At 41.9% G+C, this 22,097-nt stretch overlaps 2 protein-coding genes across 2 annotated transcripts; one reads left to right on the top strand and one right to left on the bottom strand.

The window, feature by feature from the left end:
• Positions 1-183: 183 nt before the first annotated feature.
• Positions 184-14,677, bottom strand: syn2a (synapsin IIa). Its single transcript, XM_076099803.1, has 12 exons — positions 14,548-14,677; positions 10,390-11,869; positions 5,072-5,129; positions 4,880-4,971; positions 4,527-4,683; positions 4,307-4,396; positions 4,128-4,190; positions 3,825-3,967; positions 3,663-3,737; positions 2,768-2,870; positions 2,472-2,618; positions 184-2,359 (listed from the first exon to the last, which is right to left on the bottom strand). The coding sequence occupies exons 2-12, from the start codon at positions 10,728-10,730 to the stop codon at positions 2,225-2,227; spliced, it is 1,404 nt and encodes a 467-aa protein (XP_075955918.1). The 5' UTR covers positions 10,731-11,869; positions 14,548-14,677; the 3' UTR covers positions 184-2,224.
• vgll4a (vestigial-like family member 4a) lies at positions 13,680-18,947 on the top strand. The gene is made up of 6 exons (XM_076099805.1): positions 13,680-13,781; positions 14,331-14,488; positions 15,251-15,413; positions 15,768-15,996; positions 16,232-16,346; positions 16,507-18,947. The coding sequence occupies exons 2-6, from the start codon at positions 14,407-14,409 to the stop codon at positions 16,704-16,706; spliced, it is 789 nt and encodes a 262-aa protein (XP_075955920.1). The 5' UTR covers positions 13,680-13,781; positions 14,331-14,406; the 3' UTR covers positions 16,707-18,947.
• Positions 18,948-22,097: the final 3,150 nt, after the last annotated feature.

The raw sequence follows: 22,097 nt of genomic DNA, 5'->3' as shown, positions 1-22,097 counted from the left end.
TAAAGACACAAACAAAGCAGTGGGGATAGAGATATCACTTCATGCATTGGAAGCAGAGTGTGTATGATCTGTTAGGAGTGGCCTCCTCCCTTCACTGCATATACAACTTTTAACATTCTTGAACACAAGAGTTTCCTTAAGAAATAATATTACAACATCACACAGTTGAGGACACAGACCAAATATTGCAAAGGAAGCTTTATTGCCAGTGACAGAGGGGAAATATCCAGGATGGAATTTTTTTTCCACAATATATTGTACTCTGATCTTGATTTAAACAGTCCAACACCGGTTTTAAAAGTACATCTATTTAGTTACCATATACCCTTAATAGTTACAGTCCTGCAGGTCTGAAGATATAAGTTTCACCTCAACACACAATGGCCAAATCAACACGTCCAGTTATAATTTATCAGATATTCAATCACGATCACTGCACCAAGGCCTGACCATGCAGCTGGGGTACCTCTGCACGCTCCTCCCTTGTAAATCAATGCCATGGCATAATTCCTATTAAACAGAACAACACACCCATAAAGCCGCAGGCATGGCTTTTACAAGGATACGCTCACAGATACAATGGCACTTTAAACTATTTGGAAAAAAGAACTGCACACAGAGCTTGCTGAACATATTATTTACTATAGTAACAAATACATTGTTGGAAAACGGTACAGATTTCTTTTTACAGTTGATTTGGTTGCTTTTTAGCTGTTTCACCATTTAGGGTATTTGATATATGAAATGGCCTCCACAAAAAGCCACCGGACAACAACCGACATTTGTGTTTCTAAAACAAGTCCATGTGTGGATGACTATAGCTTTTTGAATTAATTCGATGGAAGATCTGATTTCAAAATAAACACGTTATTGAGTTAAAAACAAAAAGGATCTATATTGCACGTTCCATCGACTCAAGAGTGTTGAATCTTTTGACTGGCCACACGGAACCTCAGAACACTTTCATTGTTGTCATGGCAACACCACCAATATCCAGTGTAAGGGCCACGAGGGGGGGGGGGGGGGGGCACATTATACTCCGTTTCATTATCAGCCGTAATGTCTGCCTCCACACACAACTACACACAGAAACAAAATACATTTTTAATACAGCATCAGCTCGCTGTGATTATCAGCAGACACTTATTGTCCTGGAATGCTCTGGTGAAACGACACTCCATGTGACAAACGGCAGTAATAACAGATAACAGTCCCCTCGCTGATATTTACATGGCGGGTTACTGTAGTGCAAAGACTGATTGAAAGTAAACTATTTATTCTTTGGTTAAAAATGATATAAATATATTTAAGTTGTGCGTTCAGACACCTGCACAACATCCTACGTAATAAAATCTTTAATAAATCTAATTTGTACTATTTATTACGTGTCCATCTATTAGTATCCTCACTCTAAGTTATCTATTTTCTGGTGACATTCTGACAATATAGATGTAAAATTAACTCTTAAAAAAGGCCACATACTGTATGTCTCTGTTGTATGTGTACGCACACAGTTTGGTAATGAATACACGTATCCCGTGGAACTTATATAATACTCATTTCTTATGACACATTCACGATGCATGAATCACGGGGAACACAGCCGGGGCAAAACAGCGATGTTACAGGAACATCCCACCTGATCGGACATCAATAACTGACTTGCACCTTCCTTTGTTTCAATCATGCAAAACAAAAATAAATATCTATTAGTATAAGTATGAAAATAATCACCACTACAGCCATACACACTCACGTACTGTATACATACTGATATATACACGAACTTCAAACTGCACGTTTGAACAATATCTAAAGGTACACACCAAAATAGAAAACAGAAAAATGGGTAGGGGGGGGGGGGGGGGGCAAATAAAAGATTCATAGCTGAGTCAAACAGGTAGCACAGAGCAGCACTCAAGTGTAGGCACAATCTGCTTTTTACATCATCAACAACGGCCCCAAAGGAAAAACCACAGCTACCGAAACATAGGTGACCTATACAAGCACACAAACAGGTCAACAAGTAGACAGTACATTTTGACACTGCATAGAGTTAAAAACACAGTCCAGGCAAGCACTCAGCTGTACCGAGCGCACGTCACCGAGATCTGATTCTAGCTATATTAGCGACCACAAACACACACGTCTGCGCTTGTGTTCAACTAAGGTACGTCGTCGTTTATCTAGGCTTTGAGACTTCCTCCCTTTCCCCTGGACTGGCTCAGTTGGCCTGGACTGGTTTTGGACCCACTGCAACGCCATTACAGTCGAGAATGTACTGCAGACAACCTTGAGGCGGGTGCCCAGCACCATTTTTAGTGGGTTCGCCGACGATCTCTCCCTTCTGGCCAGCTCCCTAAAATGATAAAGAGGTATCTTATTCATCCTGCAACAACTGTGATTGTTGATTATTGCTAAACTAACACAAGCCTCATGTTTCTAATCTCTGTGCCCGTGTGTTACTATACCTGGGATGGCTGTATGGTGGTGGGTCTCTGGGGAGTATTAGCTTCCCTCTCCGCCGACTGGTTCATCTCTGCCAGCACCATGTCTGCGATAAGCTGCCTGTCCTCGGCCTGGTGCTCCCCCACCAGGGGCATAGAAGAGCCCACCACCTGTGCCGCATGGAGGAATGGTTATAGCAGAGAGAAAGGGAAGTCGACACATACTCATTTTTTACAGACTGATATACTGAAATATTTCACCTGAAGGAACAGGTTTAATCATTGCAAGCTTTCAATCAGGATTTCAATCAGACTCCTACCTCTGTGATGAAATCTTTGCCATCTTTCCCGTGGATAGCTTTGACTGCGCAAATAGCCAGACCCCCGAAAATCTTTGAGCAGGTGTCGACCCACAGCTTGTACCTGAACAAAACGCATGACTCAGAACCAGTTGCAGCATAATGAGACACTGATAGTCGCAGCTGATCGCAGCAAACAGGTCAACGCACCGGGAGTTGCTTGCTAATATTCCACATGTAACATAATCAATGAACCTGAGATGATTTGCTACAATAAAATCAAACATTTGTCTTTGTATTGGAGTGTGGGGTGATGCAGGAATGAGTCCTAAAACTCGGAAATTAGTTCATTATTTAATCGGTTCCCTTGTCTCGAAGTCGATGGTTACTTTAACGGGTTTTTGGTTAGATGCCTGAAATAGTAGTTTGTTTATAGCCTAACGTTACCTTTTCACTTCTACCGATTGCATTCACGCTTCAAAAATCAAAAAAGTGGGGTTCATCTTCTTAAGATTATCTTGCTGAACAAGAAGAATCATGAACTTGTGTTTGCCACAGAGGTTTTTTTTCTGCAATAATACAAAACTCAATGGAAAAATCCAGTTGGCTTTTTGTCGAGGGAACCAAGGTGATGCTAACTTCTGGGGTTGGCCTATAAAAATGCTTCATCCCTGCCCCACTCTTTAGAGACAGAGCGCATTTAAGTCAGCGCGTGGTGGGAAAACAATCCACCGCTCTCCATTGACTTTGCATTGGGTGAAGGTGCCTCCTTGTCTCTTTTGTCTGCTAACAAAAAAGCTGAAAAATGCCTAAAAGCTGCTGTGTGGTGGGATGCACTGCCTACATGGCAAAGAGGCCAGAACTAAGTCTTTACAAGCTTTACAAGTCTTTACAAGTTGGATTCTTCCTCACTCACCTATCAGTCATGGCCACCTGCTCCAGCATAGCTGAGCCAGTATTGGTCTTCCAGTTTCCAGATATAGACGTTCTCCTGCAGCGTGTTAAGCACACACATTACAACTGTTTTGTTTCTTGTTTACTTGTTAAGCTGGAGCAGGAGAAGCGTAGTTGCACTTACATGTAGGCTTTGTAGTCAGTGCCGATCTTCTGGATTCTGATGTCGTACTTGGAGTCGATGAGAGGTTCTGTGGTGGTGTACGTCTGGGTGAGAGCCACGACACTGGCTATGTCCTGGAACTTACTGTGATTGTCCACCTTCACCTGTACACAAAAACAGACGCATGAGACAGAACCGAGCGTTGTGATATATTGATGACACTCAAATTGCTCGAATTAGCAGCATATTTAATATGGCTAAAGTTCATAGCAAAACAACTTGATGCATTCTTTCATATGACTGCAAGAAGAAAAATCCCCATACCTTTCCAATACCGGAGTGGGCGTGTCCAATCTTCACAACAACAGGGAATGACGGCATGCTCACCTAAAGTAAGAAAGTTCTTGCCTTATATCCTGCTTCATACTTTCCTCTTACATTTGCAAATTAGCACAAACATTTTGGAACAATCTTTGAATGCAGTAACAAAAGTGTGTTCTCACCATCTCCTTGTAGTTTGGGTAAAACGTCTGCTCGATCAGAGGGAACTTCTCTGAACCCAGCTTTCTGTGGGTGTTGATTAGTTGGGCAAACTGGACACACAAAAAGGTAAATAAATCATGTATAACGTTTGTATAAATCACATCACAGAGCAAATTACAGTTGTGTATTAGATAGAATACAATCCAGACAGAGAATAGATCATTATTATTGAGTGCCTACCGCCCATGGCTTGTCACACAGGTTGTAGATGGACTCAAGCGAGTTGATGCATGGGACACCTCCATACTGCAGGCCAATGATCAGGTTGCGAAAATCTTCATTCTGGGTCATACTGAAGGCGTGTTGACGAATGAGGACAAAGTCTGGCTTGAATGACCTGGAAAATTAAATCATAGCAGAGAAAAAAATAACAAACAAGTGTGATAAGTGATGACAGCAATGAGGATCAATCAGTCAGCACCGTGGGTGGAAACACAACATGATTAAACTATGCTAAATGTTGACTTCGGTGGGTAAATCTTTTCTGTGTTCTCGTGTGTGTGTGTGTGTGTGTGTGTGTGCGCGTGTCTCACCTGATAACCTTGGTAGCATTTCTGAGGACTTGCATGTTAACGTTGCAGGTCCCGTTGGCATGGGCCACAACGTTGATCTCATGGAATTCAGCCTGAGGAGTCAATGATTTGAGAAGTGTGTGAGGACAGAGTGCCTCGACTTCTCTTTACAAAAGTATTTAAAACGGAGAACACTGGCTTGGCAAAACGTACCTGCTCCACTTTGATGTCGTAATCTCCATTTATTTTCTTTCCCCGGAACAATTTCGCCCTGGTTAAAACAGAAACAATGTATCAACTTAACGTAAAAACAGAATAAGGATTCCTAAAATAGAGATTTGCGTTCGAAATAATGACAATAACCTGGAATGTGAATTAATGTTGAGTGTGTATACAGAGCAGACAAACGCTCCCTTTCACGCTCTTCAAACTGCTGATACACAGCCTCTCTAACACTTCTTCCCTTCAACGAGGATAGCGCTAAAATATTACAACACTTTTCCAGGCTGTGTCATCTTTAAAGCCAAGCCGTCGACAGCATACGCACACACGTGCAATTACTGCCTGGTCCACTGGCAGTAACACACAGCGGGGCTAATAAAGGACGATGCACAGGTAACATTCCTGTTCAGATAATGGCTTCACTTGTGATGTGATTCAGCACTTTTTAAAACAGAGCGTCTCTCGTCTTTCTGACTTGAATAAAAATGACACAGGCGGGCCCTTCTTTTTCTTTTTTTCCTCCCTAAATCACTGGTGAAGTGGAGATCTTTTGGCATTGGAAGCTGCAGAAGCCAGACAACGATTGTCAGCGTTAACAAGGAGTTTGATTTCTTTGTGTATTTTCTGGGGATGGGCCTGACAACATAAGCTTCAGCTGTAGAAACTACTCGGGTGATCTACAGTAAATCAATAACCGTTGCCCAAAAAATAACTCTTTCCATCAATTTCAGGTTTGATTCTGGTTTCCTTTCCACAGCTTCAAGCTTAAATACTAACAGCCATCTGCTGCAGTGCAACAGTGTGTGTGTGTGTGTAAATTGGTGCGATGAAGGATATTGTGAAACCCATTTTTACACAACAGGATTTACAGAATGTCCACATTTCAGTAAGGCTGTGTTGATACATTTAGACGACCTGCTGTGGAGTTCTCACTGCGTCTTCCTCTTAGTTCCTATCACCCCGCTGTCACATATCCTGCACTCCCTGCCAATTTAGAGCTAAAGCTGAATAATTCATTCCCAATCTAATTGGGGCACAGGGAACTATTTGGCTGTGGTGGAAAACAACCATTAAAATATGAATCAGTGCTCCTATAGCTGAGAAAATGAAAAGCCTAGCCTGCACTGTGATGAATGCTGTGTGCCAATGCATACTGCAAACTGAGACGGTGCTTCCAAAACACCACCAACAGAAACAAACACAGAGACCCCATTATATTGTTCTGGCCTTAAAACTACAGTTAGCCTCAGCGGGCACTGAGCCTAACTGCTCACTGAGATGTTTACTTGGATCATTCATTGGTAAGAATCAATATGTGTCCTCTTGACTTGAGTTAAATGAGATGAGAAACCAAATAAGACAAAAAAGGTGTTCCTCTTTTGTGATTTTAAGAGTGAGTCAATATCGACAAAAATGAAGCGACTTCATTAATGGTTGCAGGTTTTCAAATTGCCAAATCATCTTGTTACTGTGAAATATTTTTTTTAATTCAGATGATTCACCCGAGAGTTTGGTTAGCGGGAGTGCCTGCTGAATTTTAATGTCCGCTTGACATTCACTCTCACATGTGAGTAATGTTTGAAAAAGGTTAAGCTCACAGTACAAAAAAGAATCCTGCTCTGATTCCAGTCAAGTACAGCCCCCCCCCCACCCTCTATGTTTTTCATTTCGAACACTGAATAAAAGGAATCTATGCCCCTGCTTTAAATTGAGCGGCCTTATGGAGAGAATAAGAGCGCGGTACACGCCGGCCATTAGTCTGATAGGTAAGACAGTGGAGCATCTGCTCCTCCTGTCGTAAGAGCAATTTATAGCACAGTATTCCTGGCACAAAACAAACCTCCCTAGAGGCCTGGCAGCTTCATCTGACGAGCAGAAAGGCTGTATGAATGACGGAGGGCTTCTGTCTCTATCTGTGCTGTAACTCGCTATGATTTCATCAGCCCACGTTTTATCTACAGTTAACTATTCTCCTTAACACAACCTGTTACACAACAAAGTCCTGGTTCGAATACTGATATTAATGTTCTCTGTTTTCTTCATGTGGCTGATTCTAAGATTGCAGGACATTTTGAATAATAATTAAAGTATCTCAGACACTAAGATAATCCTCATTTGTTGCTGGTAGCTGGTGTCCATTTGCAAAGACAGAATTTAAGTAATGGTCAACATTTTTTCTCTACACCTAATTGATTGTAATGTCCTTGACACAATATCAAGGAAATATCTATATATCTATATCTATATATCATCTGGGATTTGACTCATTTGAACTGAAAAATAGATGCTGATGGCCGAGCCATCTACCAGATGCAATTAGTCTGAAGGACTCTTTCCTGATTTCATTCTGTGTGTCTCGGAGCCACCGGTGCTCATAACTCTGGCTTCCATTTGCAGAGGGCGGACAGAATAAAAAAGTCTTGAAACAGCCCGTCACAAAATGAGATACAGCGCATAAAGAGTCAGACTCAAGGTGTGCCAACATTACAGAGGATATTAGGGGTTTAGCAAACACCTGCATGAAAATAAAGCAGCTGTATTTGTTGCTGTTTCCATCCCGCCTGTGTGAGACCTGCATGAATACAAAGCATGCGGCGTTTCAGACACGTCTGCACTTTTTCTGACGCTTTCTCCTCTGAATCATCCACGTGATATTTGTTTTATATACGTCTATAAGCTACACAACACTGAATGTGAACGAAGCAGACCTACACTACTACTGAGTAAACTAAGATTGATTTGTAGGCCTACTGCGCACTGACTTGCAACCACTGGGTGAAAGGTCGCACGACAGCAACCAAAACAAACCAAGCCTCGTGCTCAACTCCCCACTCGGTGATATTGAGCAGTCATGAAAAATAGATGCAGCACTCAGACAGAGGAAGCCCTTTTGAATGAGGTATTTTATCCGATTCTCCCCAGTGGATGCGTATTACATATATGAAGCAAGAAACCATTATGAGCGATGCTAGTCTGCGGAGATCATGAACACAATGGACTAACACAATGGACTAACATTGTGACAGTAAGGACAATGGAGTGTGAAAAACTGTATCACTCGCAGCCCAACCTACTCAATATTCTCAATTGGAATGACCTTTGGTGAATGACGTGGTTTTAGTTTAATGGATTAATGCGCTCCTCTGCCAGAACTGCACTGCAATCCTTATTCCTCAACAAGCTGCTTGCTTTCCGCTCACAACAAATGTGGAACAAGTGAAGCAAAATGCTGGCATCCCTCCTGCAGACGAGGGTCTGATCTTATTAACATTGATCAACGGTTCTGTACATGGCTAGTCCTGCACACATAAACAGGATAAGTGGCTGCTGCAAGGCCTCCTGACTCAGCGAAGCCGATATCCTACTATTTGTGTGATTTGTTGTGTTTTAGGGGCAGTGTCCTCAGAAGATTCAACTGAATTCAGCTGTAAATGTATCTTCGGCAGTGTAAAATGAAAGGCCGCCACCGTGGCCGTCAGACACGGACGACATATTAACCTCGATGTGACACGCGTGTGGACAACATGACATCCTGCATAGACGGATTCCAAGTGTGACGACCCAGTTCATTTTCACTTCACATCTAAACTACCAGATATTCTGATGTTGTTCAATGCTTAAAGAAGGGGAATGAAGATTTTATTCAGATTTTATTTCCATGCCGTGTGAAAGCCTAAAGAGTCCACAAAGTCAGAATACCATCCAGTGTGAAAGCAGTCTCTTTGTGCTGTGAGCACAATGAGGCATTATAGAATATAAATAAATAACTACAGAAAATTCTGCCCTGACCCGCATTGTTCAGTTTTATTTTCCTCTTATTTCCCTTTATATCCTCCTTGGTAAATACTGTCTCCCCTTTTTGCTCTCTCCCTTCTTTCACATAGAAAACCAGTCCACCCGGAAACAAAAACACACGCAGAACACTAAACACATGCGTACTACAATAAACATTATGCCTTTTTTCTTCTTGTTGTTGCAGTTGCTGCTTGCTCTTTTGTTTCGGTTTGTTTGAGTCTAGTCATCCCCCTTGTGCGATATGTTTCATTTGTTTGTTTTCATGCTGGTCATATGTATTGCATTTTTTTGTTTTCATATTGCTCACTTGTATTGCACTATTAAAAAAAAGAAAGTAAGGCATAATAATGTCCATAAATTCTACACAATAGGAGAAAATGTAAGTCACATAGAAGGACTGGGCAATTCTGTGGGGTATCCAGCTGCACAGCTCCAGCACACACATTGCTGTGGAAAATATGTCAGCTGTGCAAACAAGTGTTGATCGTGTGGGGATAGAATTACCATATTCTGTACTTTTTTCGACAAGATATCCGTCTCAAAATAAATAGTTTCCTCTAAATCTGTGTGCCTACTCGTTCAGAGCGCTTTAAATCTGTACCACAGTTGACTGACAGCGGCACTTGTTTAAAGCTGCCTCTGAGTAAGATCCCCCAGGACATTACCTGTCAGTGCAACGGCTTAGATGCCTTAACGTAAAGCCAGTACTCTTAACATTAATGACACAATGGTCCCATCTCAAAGCCGGATGAGAAATATAACCATGCGGATGATGCTATTTAATTTCACTATATGTTTTACTTACCTATCTACTGCACACCACTCGTATGATCGGCTAATGGAGCCCTATGCACCATGTGCCGCAGTTAATTACAATCCCCATGTCAGTGCAGGGCATGTCATGTGACCTCCTATCTGTGAGCGGGGGGAAACCCCATTGATAGAGGGAAAGCACTGCAGTATTTAGACTGCCTCCAAAGAAATAATGTACATTTCCCATTTATGCACAACCTGTGGAACATCTATTTTTAAGAATGGCAAAATGCCACATTACATGACAATACTATCAGTTATTTTAGTTAATAGACTAGTTTTTCTTTTTTTACAGGCAGCTGTCATAAACCTTTCTTTCTATTTCTCCAATATGTAGAACAAAACAATGCCACAGAAAAGCCCATCTTACTACACAGACAGAATAGAGGACAATAAAAAGCATCCATCTTGGTGTAATGTCATTACCGCTGTGAATCAATGGACCGTATTTGCTCAAGCATTGGCTGCCTCGTTGTATTACCGTAACACTGGCATGCTGTACCATCAAACCACAGCAGCAGTGCCCATTCTCATCCGCAGGGCGCATGATGCATGTTGTTTCAGTGGTTCTTTAACCCTTTACCTCACTGCTACATCAAAGGAATCACGTGGAGAAAAATCAACATGAAGGACGAGCAAACAAACGATACACAGCCCAGAAAGGATTCGAGGGGACAGAGTAGAGCAACACATTGTCTTACCACTCCTGTTGTGGTTCGTCAATTACCAGGAGAATCTTGAACTTCTTAGGTGTCGTGACTTGGGTCTGCTCCACTAGCCCCGCTGAGGCAGCTGTCTGCTTTACAACGTTGGTGATGGAGCTGAAGAAGCCCGCTCCGGTGGACTGAGACGGCTGGGGTTTCCTCTCTGGAGCAGGGGAAGTGGCTGGGGGAGTGGGCCCAGTTGTAGGAGACTTGGCTGGGGTTGGGGAGGCAGGTGGAGCAGGCTGAGCGCCGTCAGGCCTCTGGAGGTCAGTCATGTAGCCATTGGGCAGGTTGGAGATGAACGTGCTGTCCGAGAGACGCCGACGCAAATAATTCATGGCTGCAGCTCAGAGGGGAGAAGAGTCAACAAGAAAAATGATTCTGCAGAGGAGTCCCCGTTCCCAGTGTATAGCTGATAATGGCTGAGCTCTCAATGCAAACTCCCAGCGAGCATCCTCAGAGCTCCCCCTCACTGGCGGTGACGCGACACTCTCCCCGACCAATCCCGTCTTCCCTGTGCTTTCCTCAAGCATTGCAAATGATGCCCAGGCTGTACTTCTCCTCCCTCATCTCGTTCTCTCCTCTTCTCCACTCTAACTGGCGTGCATGCCTGCCTTCTCTACCCCTCCCCCATTCCCTGCTGCCTCATAGGCGTCATGCTTCTTTGAACCACTGCATATAAAATAGAGGAGTTTCCTATGTAAGTGCAAGAGGGTATAGACTACTACATCATAATAGACATACTCTGGCTCCCGCTGTTCCATGTGTTGTTTTTTTTCTGCCCTGTGTCCATGCACAGTGTCTCTCTGTGTGTGAAACGCAGCCGTGAAATCTAAAATGGCTGTTTGGACTAGTGGGCAATGTTGAATGAGAGGACGTCAGCAGCAGTCCCCTGAGACTCAAATGCATGCAGTAGATCCTCTCTCTTAATTGATTTATACAGCCACTTACGTTCACAATTTTACAAATTACAATTTGCCAACAAGACACACTTTACTTCAGCAGCACTTGTCCACTGTGGGTGGCAAAGTTTATCATTATCTGCTATTAAATTTTCATTTAAACATTAACTTCTGTACACAAAATGACTGCTTACAATATTTATTGGGTACTAAATGATCTGCCACTTCACAAAAAATACGATAAAAAGCAGATATCTTTAAAAAAAAGTGTTCATGAAAAACTTCATTACTAATTTTGAACCCCAAAAAAACATTTGTATGACGAAGCAAACAGACTGTCACTGGTACTCCTCCTTATAATGCATTAATAGCATGCTGTTTCATGATTTAATTGGTATATATAAGGAATATGAAGGAACTAGCGCTGTGTGATGAAACCATCACAGAGCTCTATGTCTCCGGTAAAAGATGGATATTTTGAAAATGCATCAGGAAACAGATCAATAACACTTACACGATCCCACTTACTGGTCAAGGGGGGGGGGGGGGGGGGGGGCTGCACAGTTCATGCAAATCTGAAAACACACAAACATTGACTCTTAAGGGAAAAACTGAGGAGTTATACATCTTATTACTAAGGCAATGGAATCTTGAATTGTCAGCATGAATATATATTTTTCTATCAAACAACCATGAAGCTGCTAGTTGACAGGTGCCCTCACACTCGTGAAATCTGCTGGACTGGTTAAAAGCTGATCTTTGAGCAAACTCCCTCGGCCATCAGGAGATTTAAACTGCACTGACAGGCACAGGCCACCATCAGGATAGTAGGTGATTAGATAAAATGTGGTAAATATAGCATCAGGCTACTTGCACAGAAAGACTCAAACCTACAGTGCATAAGCTGTATAACAGTTGAACTTGTGGACACTTTAAATAAATCAACAATATGTGGTCCAAAGCTAGGACGTTGAAATATAATGCGTTGTCTATGGAATTTGTTTGATCTCTATAAATGTGGAGTAAGTTCACGTTTTGTCCAAATTAGCTTGTCATTACTCTACTGCTATTATTTATAAACCTGATGTTGCACATTCTATATATATATATATACTTTATATATATTTTCACAATTTCAAGTAAATGAACTGTATGTATATTTGTGTAACATAACAAACTTCTGTTTCTAGTAAATGGAACAGAAAATGGAATTGGTAATACAATATTAAATCATCCTAAAAAAACAACAATAATACCATTTGTCAAAGCTGAGCTTCTCATGAATAGAGGAGTTTTTTTAATCCATGACAGTGACAAACTCCAGCTAATTATAGCTTGTTTGCACTATAATATTGTCATTCTGTTTCTTCATATTTAAATTGTACTGTCACTGCCTGGTTCATACACAATATCTGTTGCATAACGTTTGATTTTTTTCTGCTGTTAAAGGATGTGGGATTTTATCTTTGTTTTTAGGTTGTACAGATTGTAAAGCCCTTTGAGGCTATACTTGTGATTTTGGTGTATAAAAATAAATGATATGAAGGACAGTATAGGATGAAGATACTAGCCATCTTACCTGAATATCAATGTATTTTCTTTGTAAATATTGGTCATGAAAGACAGTGATAAGGCCAGTCTTAGTACTTGTACATAAGCTTGAGAAAAGCTGCACCATCATGTGCTGAATCTTATGCATGGATAGTGGATCCTAGGGTGACATCAGCTGGTAGTAGTGGTGTAGTGAACATCCAAACCAACCTCCACTTTGGTGAAAATATAAGTCAGATGCATATAGATGAGGACAACAGTACATCCACCTAAATTAAGCATTTTAGTTTTGTTTATTTTGCGCAATTTAAAAACAAAATACACAAACATAGATACATCATATCACAGTGCAGGAAGAGGCAGAAAGCCCACTGGGTATAATTGAAGCCTCCACCTATATAATATAATATATGAGAACACAAAATGTATATACATATACATGAATATACGTATGACTACGTAATACTGTGACAAAGTATATTTGCATTTGTGTTATTTATTGCTCAGACAAAAGGTTTTTATTTTTAATTAAATACATGTCAGTTAAAAGTTATTAAAACATGTTTTGTTTAGTCGATAAAGAGTTGGGTGTCAAACTTTTGTAATGTTCAAGTTAAATATTTAACTGTTTTATGCGAGCTAACTCATTTATCAACTTTTGCAGTGCTGCGTTGCTGCATGAAGTTAATTGTAAATAGTATTGGTTGCATTGATAATAGGCAGACCTCCATACAGTAGGTTCATTGCAAAATCACAGTATTCATCCAGAATAAATGCACCTTTTAGCAGATTGTCATCAGATCTCTAAACGCGGCTAACTCGTCCCCGCTAGGGCCGCTCGCCACTCTTTTGTTTGAGGACTGGTCCTGTGAGTAACAGCAAGCTGTGGGCTAACTATGGTGATGTTGTGGCTGTAAAGCTAGTGTTGTTGATGAAGTGAGTAACATTGACTTTTAAGGTTACGCTTCCTTTGAATGTTGTTGTCACAGACTAGCTCGGTGTGTTGGCGTTTGGTTCAACGTTTATTCGGCTTTGCTAAACGTCAGTTGAATTTGGGACCTTTTAAGCAAACCAGCGTTAACTAGCTACAAAGTTGGGGAGTAGCGTAACTGTTAGCTAAAGGTAGCTGGCTAGTTTGTTAGCTAAATACTGTAACGATATGTGTAAAACTATTGTAAAAGTAACCATCAAAGTCAGAGATTTTAACTTTATTATCTAACTAACTTTAACTCGTATAACGCTGACAGTAAATTGTAGCTGTTTAAAGCTAGCCTAACACTAGAGAAGTTAGCTTAGCTTAAGTTACGTGTGTAGCTAACGTTAGCGGTACTGCTAGCTACGTGTGTAGCTAGCGTTAGCAGTACTGCTAGCCTCGGAGTCAACGTCAGGATACCAGCCAGCTAACGTTAACCGCTAACGTCAAGGAAAACGATTTTCATCGAATTGCTTCAAGCCAAGTTTACTCTCTGTTTGTCTCTTCTTCAGGATATAACTTTTTTAGTGTTGCCTTCGCTGGTGTATCTTGCTAACACCGATGTTAGCAACTAGCCTGTCCGTGTAGATGCTCTTCACTAGAATGGACCTGTTGAACTCTCAGTTCCTGGACAAGATGAACAATAACATCGGGAGACTGCACTACGAAGGTTAGTTTTAGCATTATTTGCGCGTTGTTCTGTGGTATTATTCTGTTTATTTAACTTACCAACATCAATTCCTCCGTGTTTTGGTTGCGATTAGCTAACTTTTTCCAACACTACGGCTCGAGTCAAGCACACAACCTTCTGTCAATTTTCATGCAAAATGCAAGGTGCCATTAAACTGGGTATAAAGTGTGTGCTGGTGCGTGTGTTTAACTTCTCAGTGAAGGAGACTACAACTCTTAATGTTACATTCCTAATACCGGAAATACTATCATAAATGACCTCAAACCCTCTTATGTATTAGTATGTTATAAACAGTTATTAAACTTTATTGCAAACACAGTTTTGCCATGGGAATATATTGACAATATCCGCTTATGTAGTTGTTTTTGCGCACAGAATTTCATAACTTTCAGGAGTTGATTTTACAACAGAAGTTAATGACTCTCATGCACATTGGTCGATTGACTTGACTTTCCAATCAGAAGTCGATTCTATCTGTGAAAACTAAACAGAGACCTCACCTTTTCATATTTGGGGTGTCAGCAGGGTAATCTGGATAACAGTTGAGTTGCATTTACCAGGACCTGTACATCTGGTTAACCAATGATTGCTTGCCCTGGCCAAGTTACATTAATTAAACATTTTTGGGGGAACCTTTTGTCAAATGGTCATATATATATATATATATATATATATAGCCATGTTAAGCTATAGTAGTTATTGTTCAATGTGTTATTTGTTCTGCTGATTCCTTTCCCACAGATGAGTCCAGGACGCCCTCCCAGCCCACTGCTATGTCCAAGATAACTGGGCCTCCTCAACACTGCCCAAGCAAACGGAAGTATGGCGAAGAACAAATGGACGACCGAATCAACTGTGACGATGACCACATGACCAAAATGAGCAGATTGTTTGCCACTCAGCTGTAAGTGCCTAAAAAAAAAAAAAAACAACATTCAACCTGAAACAGTTGAGATTATCAAACAAAAGTCTGAGCATAACCTTACATTCTTAATTCTGGTGGAATGCAAAGACCACCTCCAGGCTCTAAAGCGTCATGATTTAAAGAGACAACTTAGATTACTGGCACATCATGCGTATAATGTTGCCTGCAATGACCAATGGGATGCACACAGAAAAAAGACAAACAAGACACCCCATAGTCTACGCTGTGTGCTGCCATCTGTGTATAGACATGAGACGCGACAGCTGGTGTATGAATTGTCTATGAAAAGGAAACTTTTTGGTGGTATAAATTAATTTTGTGCTCTTTGTCTAGGGCCCGTCCCTCTGCTGGAGACAATCGTAATGAGCACTGGGGCCTCGGTCACAGTCCTGTGGAGCACATTACTTCTTCCTCCCCCAACGGTCTTCATGGGAACCACCTGTACGCTTCCATTGCTAGCTATGCTGTAGACCAGCCTCTGGCTCTGACCAAAAGCAGCCACGACGTTGTCGGCGGGTCCAGAGAGAGGTCTGTCATTGGTGGGACTGTAGAGCGGCAGCAGGTACGTCAACTTCAACGTCAACACTTATGGAAGGTACACTGATATCTGAGGTTCACAGTGACAGGAATGAAAGCTTTAAATGAGGTATTGATTATATAAGTGTGATAGAGTTATACACGATTTACCCCTCTGTGTATTTCTGCTTGCTGCGTCGAATTAGTGACTGTGCAGGCTGTAGCACGATGGCTCACCTCTGTCTGTTCGCTGATTGTATGTATTTGCTTTCCACCTATAGAATCGTCCCTCCGTTATTACCTGTGCCCCTGCGAGCAACCGCAATTGTAACCTCTCTCACTGCCACATGAATGGCTGTTCCCCCAGCCCACCTACTGATCCCATGAAGACCAATGGTAAGCCCCGAGCATTACCATACACACCCTGTAATCGAATGCCTATAACGTAGTATGACATTGCTTGCTAATAACCAGGTTTTTGGTCTTCTCTCCCCCCCCCACACACACACACACACACACACACACACACACACACACACACATATTGTTGTTTTAGCTAACACAGAATGCGATCCTGTGATTGAGGAGCACTTCCGTCGCAGCCTTGGAAAAAACTACCAAGAAGCGGAGGCCGTGTCCAACTCGGTGTCCATCACAGACTCAGTGGACGACCACTTTGCCAAGGCGCTGGGAGACGCCTGGCTCCAAATCAAGGCTAAGGATGGGGGTCGTCAAACCCCAGAGGCAGATCCGTGAAGCAGAGGGGAGTAAACATTACAATCACTTCCTTAGACTTCGCATAGTGAGAGTGGAGATGTCGTTTCTAGCCAAGCATTTACTTCCCTCAGCCAAGAACAATGTATTATATGGTGCTCACACGGTGTTCCCTTGAGGACCTCAAGGCCGACCTTTTTATTAGAACACTCGGCTTAACTTAAACTTTATCTCAGTGGTCGTATACATACAGGTACATACATGACATTACGACTTCTGCATTTAACCCAATCTGAGCATTTTAGGAGCACTGCTTCAAATTGGCAGTTTGGTGTAGTTGGGTTGACAACGTTAGCTGTGGAAAGTGTACAATCAGAGATTTGATCTTGCAAAGATAATGAGATTCACAAAGTGTTCAGGGGTTCATCTGCCTGCCTTGATAGCCAAAGAAACGCCCCCCGCCTCTCCCCATCAACATATAAGCCATAGATCCGGTCTGTATCGTCTTTCATTCTAAAATCACACTGCTTTTAAAAAAATAATCGATAATACTTTAAACAAGACAACCAGGTCTCATTTGCTCTTTTACGTCTCTGACCGTGTAGGTAGCAGATTACCTGTTTCAGTTGGAACAAACGTGTTCTTGTGCTTTGAAATTGTGGCGATACAATCATGGCTCTGGTCCCCCCCCCCCCCCCGGCTCTCTGAAGACACTGGCCGTGTTTTCTTTATGATCCTGAACTGGACTTCTCCACTGTTAACTGAATTATTTTAGTTTCCTGTTTATATGCTCACTGTGGCTGATTACGTAGTAAACTAATCTCAATCATAGTAGATGTGTCTAACTAGAACGCATGTTTCAAATAGCTGGTTTCTATTACAAACCTTATTCTATACTATATATTTACTCAGAATTTATTTTTTATCTGTAACATTTTAGAAATACTCACTGCTGGTACAGTTGTACTCAATATATTTTTTTGTATCTGGTTTTCATTACTCTATGTAGGTGTAATTCTTAGCACCCATCTACAAATCACAGCCTCTGGAAAGGTTGTCTGACTGCAGTTTAAAAGGCTTTGTTGCTCATTATTCTGTGGACCTGGATGTTCTAGCTTTCTACGTGACTGAATACAGCTAAACCTGACCCTCGGTAGCAGTCTGTTAGCAGTGGCTTTATTTATTCGGAACGCGTCGATAGTTTCATGTTGACTTTTGGCAAAAAACGTGGTGACCGCAGATTTGTTTCTTTTGCATTGAGAACAACGGAGGATTTCTCCACTGCTTCAACGACGAAGCGGTTCCCCTCAAAACTAACAGTTAAATGCACCTGAGATACGGGTGTCCTTATTTCACGAGTAGGCGTCGACATTCCACCGGGATGGTCTGACACTTGTCAGTCACTTCAGTTGAGTTTAGCAAGCACAAGTATGACAAGTATGTCTGTCTTTTTTTTTTTTTTTTTTTTTTTTTTTTTTTTTTTTTAAATCAAGGTGATGTCATGGTGCGAGCTGCCTAACTGTTCCTTTGTTAAGGAGCAAAGTGTGAGTGGGTCACAGAGTTTCTTTTGTGCAGTTGAGTCTGGTTCAATTTCTCACCCTTCTGACATGCTCTACTTATGGTAGCATAACCTATTTGTCAACACTGATTAAGATATGGTATTGTACATTTTTGTATGTTAATTAACTGTCCGTGAGAACCTACATTTATATTAATATTCTACAGTTTTTAAATTGTTACATACACCATCCTGTCTTTTGTATTTTACTCATACACGACCATCATTGCGCCGCGCGGAATGATTATAGATATTTTGTTTCTATTCAGAATAGTTTACTCATATGTAGCATGGATGCTCATTATCTTCAAACCATGCTTTTTTTTAATAAAAAAAAATCTTTCTAAAAGTTTGTTATTTTCCCACAATTGTCGGACGATGAATAAGTGCAGGAACACGACAGTCTTTTGATCAAAGACTTCTGTACTAACGGTTTAAAGAGTTTGTTTAGCGTGTACTAGAGTGGATTTTAGGGATTATCATGGAATCTGCTTGTTTGATACAACTAGATCTGTAATATGTTTGGGGTATTAGTCCATTGTTATTTAATTGCTATATTTCGACTACCTGTATCTCAAAGACTGTTTTGCAGAAAGGTCCTGTTTCAGGTGTCATCCACGTAGAAAACAAAGTAACGCTTGTTCACTTTTGTCCTTATTTCGCTGGAAGAAAATGCCACTGTTTTGTACTTAACTTCTTCCAAATAAACAAACAAATGCCTACCATTGCTGACCTCTTGTGTTTTTACCAAATAAAATATACTGCAGTCATAATTAGCAAATGACAAACTCTATATTGTATATTATTTGCATGCCTGTAGCTTGCAGTAACACAGCTTCTAAACGTCAACATAAATTCCACTTGAAATAGGAAACCCTTGTGGCCTCCATTTTAGCTGAAGCTAAGCTACAAGGGGAACATGGTAATCAACGGACGTGACGGCAGGGATGAGAGTGGAATTCATTTAGCAGACAATGACCCACATTAAGATCGGCTGGATAGGCGCTGTTTGGTTGTTGTTTCCACTTGCTTATCTCTCAAAATGCGCAGTAGTGCTGCTACATCGGTAAATGACATTAGACATCTTTGTTGTGATTTCAGTGTTGCAGATACTCGAGTCAATAATGAAGTGGTTACACTAATTAGAGCTCTGCAATCAGGAGTAATAACTCACTCTCTGTTGTCATTGGACAAGCGCCGCCACAGCTACAGCATTAAGTGATTTATCAGCATATTAACTCGACCTCTTTGGCTCAAAGGAAGCGGCACTGGACAAGTGTCCTTTTTGGATGTCGAGTGGACTTGAACTGTACCTGTGATTACAGTATGTGGGGGGGGGGGGGGAGTGGCTGATGTTTGTTCCTGGAGCCGCTCTGTCTTGTCACCAGCTTTCACTCTTACCATTCGGATAAAGAGTTAGAGAAACATAAGGGAGGAAGCTGGAGCACATCACACTGTAGGAACTGTTGCTCTTTAGATACTAGATCTTTAAATCACCCTCCCTTGTCCCAGTGTCTCTATCCTCAGGTCATGCACAGGCAGTTATTTGGCTGTATTTTAATATCTTTCTATTTCTACTTAACAGTTGTGTGTGTGTGTAATACATCCGGTGTGTTCTGGACAAGCAGCTGACATCTTCCCACAGACACCACAGCCGAAGCCTCTTTGGACTCAGCTGGCCTTAGATGTTCGGTTGATTCGGTGTCATGGTGACAAAGGACGGGATAATTGCTGCCGGAAAAAATCCATTACTTTCGAAGGGGAGAAAAAAGGGAATTGCCAGTGATGAGGATTGTTTGATTCACACGTCAGCATTGACCTAGAAAGAATTTATCCTCCCTATTAATATGTTATAATGGAAAAGGGATAACATGACTGATAATTGTTGTGAGACCAGGCTGTAGTTGGATCAGAGATGAGCTATTTCTGTCCTTCCCACACCAGCAGGTGGCGGTGTTAAACCACCAAACTGACTCCCCCTAAACTCTCCCCCGTCCCTGGAGATCAAACAAAAGACATGAGCGTCATCACTCTGGGAAGATTGATATGGATGCAGCATTTCTTCAACGTGTCCGTCAGTGATGTGAAAATGTACTTTGCACGTAAAGGTATAGCGAGACATTGCTGTCATGCTAGAGAGCAAAATGCATTGCAGATGTTACCCAACATGATCCCAGACTCTAGCCTCAAAAGAGCTTCCTTTCTTCTTAAATGTCTTTTGTAGATGTATTTATGTATTGGTAACATTGTGTCTGATTAGCATACATCCATGGTTAAATTCTAAGCCTTAAAAATAGAATCCTTAAAAGGCTGAATGAAAATGTAAATGAGTATACCTCCACTTTGGCTAATTTGAATTTGTTGAGCGCCATTCATAACGCAAATCTTTCAAACTAGAACAGAAAGATCTTTTTTTTTTTTCTTCTTTCTTTTTGGTCATTGCCGCTCTCACCCCTCAGGCTCCAATCTGCTCAAAAGCCCCTCCAATAAGACCACTGCCTCCATGAGATTAGATCCAGCCATTCACCAACCACAATGCCCCTGCGTCTGCTGCACCGTGCCTTCCAAGGAAGCCTGCTCTTGTGGGATTATGGAGAGAGGAGATCCACATATTTTATTTTATCTTTTCTGCGTGCACAAAAACAAAACAAAACAGATCCACACGCAGACACACACACACACACACACACACACAAACGCACGCACACACACGCGGGATAGCAGGCCGACATGAAACTAGTGTCTAAATCAAGATGACACATCAGGGTCACGCCGAATTCGACTTAGCCCCCCTTCAGTGTGTGAAGGCCACAAGGAGCATGACATCTGTGCTGGCGATGGAGGACTGGTCTCTGAGTCGCTGCCTCTTGTTGTTGCCCGTAACAAGATGCACTCCGCTGCGCTCGGACACGGTCAGGACACACATATGTTGAACACTGTCCTCTCCATTTTGCTCTTGGTTACGTAAAAAAAAAAGAAAAGAAAAAGGAGCGAAACGGTTTTAACGCTGAGCACTCTGGACACACAGCATGGAGTTATAATGAATCCCATTGGATATGTGTGTGATTTTACTACGGGCCAAATGGCCCTTGCAGTGTCCCACATGTTGGCTCTCACATTGCATGTTAGCCGTACAAAGGGCTGATAGAGATCTCATTCTGTCCTTTGCATAATTCCAAATTTGTTGTGCCCGAATAGAATGCGAGGCTGGCACCCCCACCCTCCACCCCCCACCCCCCTATCCGCAGCATCCCCGAGTGCACACCGTCTTTGCATGATTGCCTGTAGATTATTTGAACATTATCTATCCCCCCCAACACACCCCTCCTCTTTTTTTATTTTTCTTATATCTGTGGCTCTTCTGCTGTGAGGATGCACACACATCCTTGGGCAAAATAATCTAAAATAGATCATACAAGCAAACTGGAGTAGATGCACAGGCAGAGGAAGCAGTTTACGGGCAGACTTGAGTCATGCTGGCAAGATCATGCACCCTGAGCTGACAGCCCAACACACCCGATTACCAAGCACGTCATTTCTAAAGAAAACGCAGCCGTAGCCTCACTGTAGGTCGTAAACAAAGAAGGGGGGGGGGGGGGGGTATTGGGATCCAACGCTGATTTACCCATAAATGACCCTTGGACGCAGGTATGGATGGTGCAGGGTTGGTACGCACTTTTAAGGCTGACCCGAGCCGCGTCTCTTTGGCTCCAGCGACTGTGGCTCATCCATTGTGTCATGTGGACTGCTGGCAATGGCATAACCTTTGTGGAGGGAAGGGAAGACAACACGGTCACTCTGGATAACGGTCTCGCGATGAGCAGAAACAGACCCTGTCAGGCCATCTCAACGTCAGTTTCTTTCTTTTTTTTCAG

Source organism: Anarhichas minor, unplaced genomic scaffold (assembly GCF_050575085.1).
Source record: "Anarhichas minor isolate MPS153535 unplaced genomic scaffold, ASM5057508v1 ptg000003l, whole genome shotgun sequence".
NCBI lineage: Eukaryota > Metazoa > Chordata > Actinopteri > Perciformes > Anarhichadidae > Anarhichas > Anarhichas minor.
The sequence above is the reverse complement of the archived record's forward strand: the minus strand, read 5'-3'. Positions and strand labels throughout refer to the sequence as shown.